This window comes from Rutidosis leptorrhynchoides, chromosome 10, assembly GCF_046630445.1.
Source record: "Rutidosis leptorrhynchoides isolate AG116_Rl617_1_P2 chromosome 10, CSIRO_AGI_Rlap_v1, whole genome shotgun sequence".
Classification (NCBI taxonomy): domain Eukaryota; kingdom Viridiplantae; phylum Streptophyta; class Magnoliopsida; order Asterales; family Asteraceae; genus Rutidosis; species Rutidosis leptorrhynchoides.
The window spans coordinates 116210848-116215166 of NC_092342.1; the positions used below are offsets into that span (position 1 = coordinate 116210848).

General features: G+C 36.0%; 1 protein-coding gene across 2 annotated transcripts; it reads left to right on the plus strand.

The window, feature by feature from the left end:
• Positions 1-210: 210 nt before the first annotated feature.
• LOC139872114 (F-box protein SKIP14-like) lies at positions 211-3019 on the plus strand. 2 transcript variants are annotated; one of them, XM_071859931.1, is made up of 3 exons: positions 211-431; positions 570-1581; positions 1678-3019. In XM_071859931.1, exons 2-3 carry the CDS (start codon positions 838-840, stop codon positions 2197-2199), a joined length of 1266 nt encoding a protein of 421 aa, XP_071716032.1. In that variant the 5' UTR covers positions 211-431; positions 570-837; the 3' UTR covers positions 2200-3019. The 2 variants fall into 2 exon arrangements, with proteins under 2 accessions (XP_071716032.1, XP_071716031.1); XM_071859930.1 differs by having other exon boundaries at positions 211-1581.
• Positions 3020-4319: the final 1300 nt, after the last annotated feature.

Here is a 4319-nt window from a genome sequence, read left to right on the forward strand (position 1 = left end):
GTGGCGCAAAAACAGATGGATTTAATCTCCCGCCACATACCGCACCTGATAACAAGTAAAACCCTAACAACCAGACACGTGTCAGTTTTCACCTTTCCTAGTCATACAGTAATACTACTCTCCTTACAACACACAAATACAAATTCCACCTTCATATATTCTTTTTAATTTCTTAAATAAATAAATAATTCCCACTTTTTCCCCCTTTCTCTCTCTACAAATCCCCCAATTTGTATCCACTTTCTCTCTCTAAAAATCTCTTCAATTCGTATCGAATTTTTGCTCGATTCATTCGATTTCGCTATCTTCATCATCTGCATTCATCGTATATGGATTCACGTTAACGCCGATTAGGTTAATTTCGATCTCGCCGAAAATTAGGGTTTTTTTATTCGTCGCGTTTCGCCGTAGTTAATCAATCGATTAATCAGGTCATATTCTTTCACTTGTTAATTTGTTCAATTATTTTTGATTCAGATTGAATCTGTGTGTTCTCGTTTCGTGTAATTAGGGTTTAGTATGAACGCTCGTTGATTCTTTATCGTTTGTGTATATTTGTTTGGATGTAGATATAATTTTACGCGGTATATAATTCTGTACAATAGCCAATTCAAGAAACTCGGTGAAATTTTTGGCGCGTTTTTTAGTTTGCCCCCAAAATTGAGGGTTTTCTTGTTGAAAGCGTTTTTCTTCCGATTTACGTTATTTTTTAAGTTTTTGGTGGAAAATAATAAAAAAATAAGAAAAAATCAGAAAAAGTAAAAAAAAAAAAAAAAAAAAAAAAATCAGAAAAGAAGTCTTTTTAATCATTAGTGTCGAATTTAGGGTTAAAGAAAAATGGCATTGAATTATTCTCAACGTCCGATTTTTCCTGCTCATACATCGGAAGACAATTTGGTATCACAGTTGAAAGGGGGTGAGAGTTATGATAAGGGTGGATCTTCGGAAGCAGGTTTATCGAAAGACATTATCGATATGTTGCCATCTGACCCGTTTGGAATGGATATTAGTACTACACTGACAGCTTTTACAGGATGGCTTGGTGATTTAGAATTGGATTATAGTGATTTAGAATTGGATTATGGGAGGAACAAGAAAGAAGATTATGGGTTATTTGCTGGTTTTAATATTTTTTGGAATGGTGCTATGAGGTTTCAATCGTTTCCAACGAATTTGGTCTGTCATGATTATTACTACAATAAGGGTATTAATGGTGGAACTGTAGGTGTTGTTGCTATGAAAGCTGATGAATCTGCAAATGGTTTTGCTACTTGTCCTGATGTAATTGGTGGAGAGCCTCATCAGGCTTTTGTTCTTGCTCTTAGTTATTTAGGAATTAAAGATCTACTTGTGGTTGAGCGTGTTTGTAAATCATTGTGTTATACTATTCGAAATGATTCTCTTTTATGGAGGAACCTTCTTATTAAGCATCCATTGAATGAGAGGATTACTGATGATGTTCTTGTTCAATTAACCAACCGGGCTGAAGGTAATCTCCGATGTTTGAGCCTAATAAAATGCCCAAAGATTACAGATGATGGTCTCAGACGTGTACTCGAAAATAATCCAAAATTGACTAAGGTAATAATTGTTGGTTTCTTTTTTATAATTTCGTTTATATTTGCAGTAGTAAACAGTGTCAGCAGACTGATCTTTTTTGTTTCATTTTTGATACAGTTATTCATTCCTGGATGTACAAGACTTAGCATTGATGGTATTTTGAGTAACTTGACTGCATTTACTTTAAGTACAGACACTGCTGGTATTAAGTACATAAGAACAGGCGGGTTCTACGGTATAACACTTGATCACTTTGAAATGTTGAAGAGCTTGTTGGGCATTCAGAGAAGTGATACCACTCCGCATTATTATCATCGGGCGAACTCATATTTGTTATCTGATGATGATGACCGTGCTATAGATGTTGAAGTATGTCCTAGATGTCAGAATTTGAGGCTTGTTTATGACTGTCCAGCTGATGGTTGTCAACCAAAAGATCAATGTAGGGCCTGCATAATCTGCATTCCTCGGTGTGCTAAATGTGGGCGGTGTGTACATAATAGTGAATATGAAGAAATGTTCTCGTTGGAGTATCTTTGTTCAGAATGTTTGAAACAGTTGCCTAAGTGTCAAGAGCCACATGAAGTCCCAGTTGGTACTTGTAGGAACTCGGGTGACACCACTTGTCTTCATGGCTAAGTTGGATTTTTTTTTTCTGCTTTATAGCATGGTTAATATAATCCGATAGTTGGAGGTGTGCAAGGCTGTGGCTAATCGTTTAGTTGTTTGTTTTGTTAAAGAATTCCCTTATGGTTTGAGAGAGAAGAAAAAATCAAAGAAAAGAAGAAAAAGGAGGTATCGAGAATACGTAGGCTGAAGAAGGGGTGATTGCTAAGATGAGGGTATGGAATATGGGTAGGTCCCGGATTGTATTTTGTTACACACTGAGATGGTTAACGTGCCTGTTCATAGTGAAGATGATGCTACTGTTATGCATGTTTGCATGTTTGATGTCTCATATGATCTTTGATGCTCCTATTGCGCGTGTGTTAAGTGTTCTTCATGATCATGCATCATGCTGCTACTACGCGTGTTAAGCGTCACATGATGATGATGCTACTGCTCTGAGTACCAAGTTCTGTTGGAGTCATGGTGATCTCAACCCACATCCTGGGAGAGCAGAAGCTTCCAGAAGCATCCCTGAGGGTGTCTAAATGGGTGGGTGTATAAATGGTGTGACCACAGAAGGTGTCTGAATGTATTTGGCCTTCTGACTTGACTTGCAAATATGCGAGCATATTCAACTGAAGAGATGTTGCTGTTCAGTCCGTGTTGTTGCTAGATGAAACTTTTAGCTCTCTATAATTGATAACACTAGTAATAGTAATATTCAGTACTTTATAGTACATGTGTGTGTATCTGGCTTTTATTATATTCCCAGTGTTCATTTGTTATTTTTTATCTGCTATGGGATATGATAAAAGCATTATTACATGTGATACTTGAGTTGCAACAAAAATCCCTAAAAGTATGGTTATTGTTTTTTCATTGATTTTCCTAATATATACCTTTTATATTGAATTGTTAAATAATATTTTAGTTAAGCGTAAATATGAAAGAATTATAGGTAGTAATTATTATTATTTTTTTTTCTGGCGAAAAAATGAATAGGACCGATTTCAAAGAAAAACCCCTCAACTTGGATTACGGAGACGCAATTCAAAACTTGTTTATGGGTCCTCAAGATGGTAAAAAAGGAGATTCATCAGCATCCGCGCGAGGTAATATGTCCGCGGAGGATTTTTCTGCTTTCCATGCTGTGATGACACGTTGCGTTTTGAATAGGTAGTAATTATTACAATCAAGAACTTTAATGTAATAATAACGTTATAAACCTTTGTTATTTAGTTACAAAAGGTTGGAAATCTTTTACATTCGTAACCTTCCTTTTAAAAGAGATACCCTTTCATTAGTCATTACAAAGGGTACTTAAAAAAAAAAAAAAAAAAAAAAAAAAAAAAAAGCAAATGTCACAAGTGTCTACTTAAAAAAAATATATGCAAATTTCATCTCTAGATGATGCAAAATAGAATAGAATTGTAGACAATGGGCGAGGTAGTTATCATTTTCCTATTTATATAATGCATCTGTGACATCAAATGCTTTAAATCGGTTTCTAATGCTTTAAATCGTCAATGTGGAGAACATTGTGATATCCCAGGTTCTGTTAATATTGTTGCTGATGAAAATGTTCGATTGGATTCAAAATCTGACCCATGTTCCGTAACAATTGCTTCTGTTGATGTTAATTGTTTGGCTTCTGTATATGTTTTCCTCCTGCTGGTTCTCGTTCAGAATTAGCCCCCGGATCTGGTGCACGTATTATGTTTGGATCTGTTGATGTGGATTTGAGTTTGGGTTCTGGTTTGACTACAGATGTCGGGTTGCACAGGGTGTATGAAGGGAAAAAAACGTCGATCTCTTCGAGGGGCCCAGACGATGATGCTGATAATGATTCTAATGGTGTTTCAGAGCCAAATGATGATAACTTAACGTTTGCGGAAGGATTGACTCAATTAAAGAAGGAGAATAAGAAAAAGAAGGAAGAATTGTTGGCAAAAAGAAAGGTTGAATCGAACGTTGAAAAGACCTAAACTAATTTTGATTGGTCGTAGTGGAAGATGTTATTGTGATTGCGAGGTTCCCACGTGTGGGTTTTTGCAAAGCGTGGTATATTTTGAATAAGGATGTTTCAAAATGTTTACTTGGTGATGTTAACCCGAAGTCAAGAAAGAAGGCGAATGAGGCTTCCACTTCGA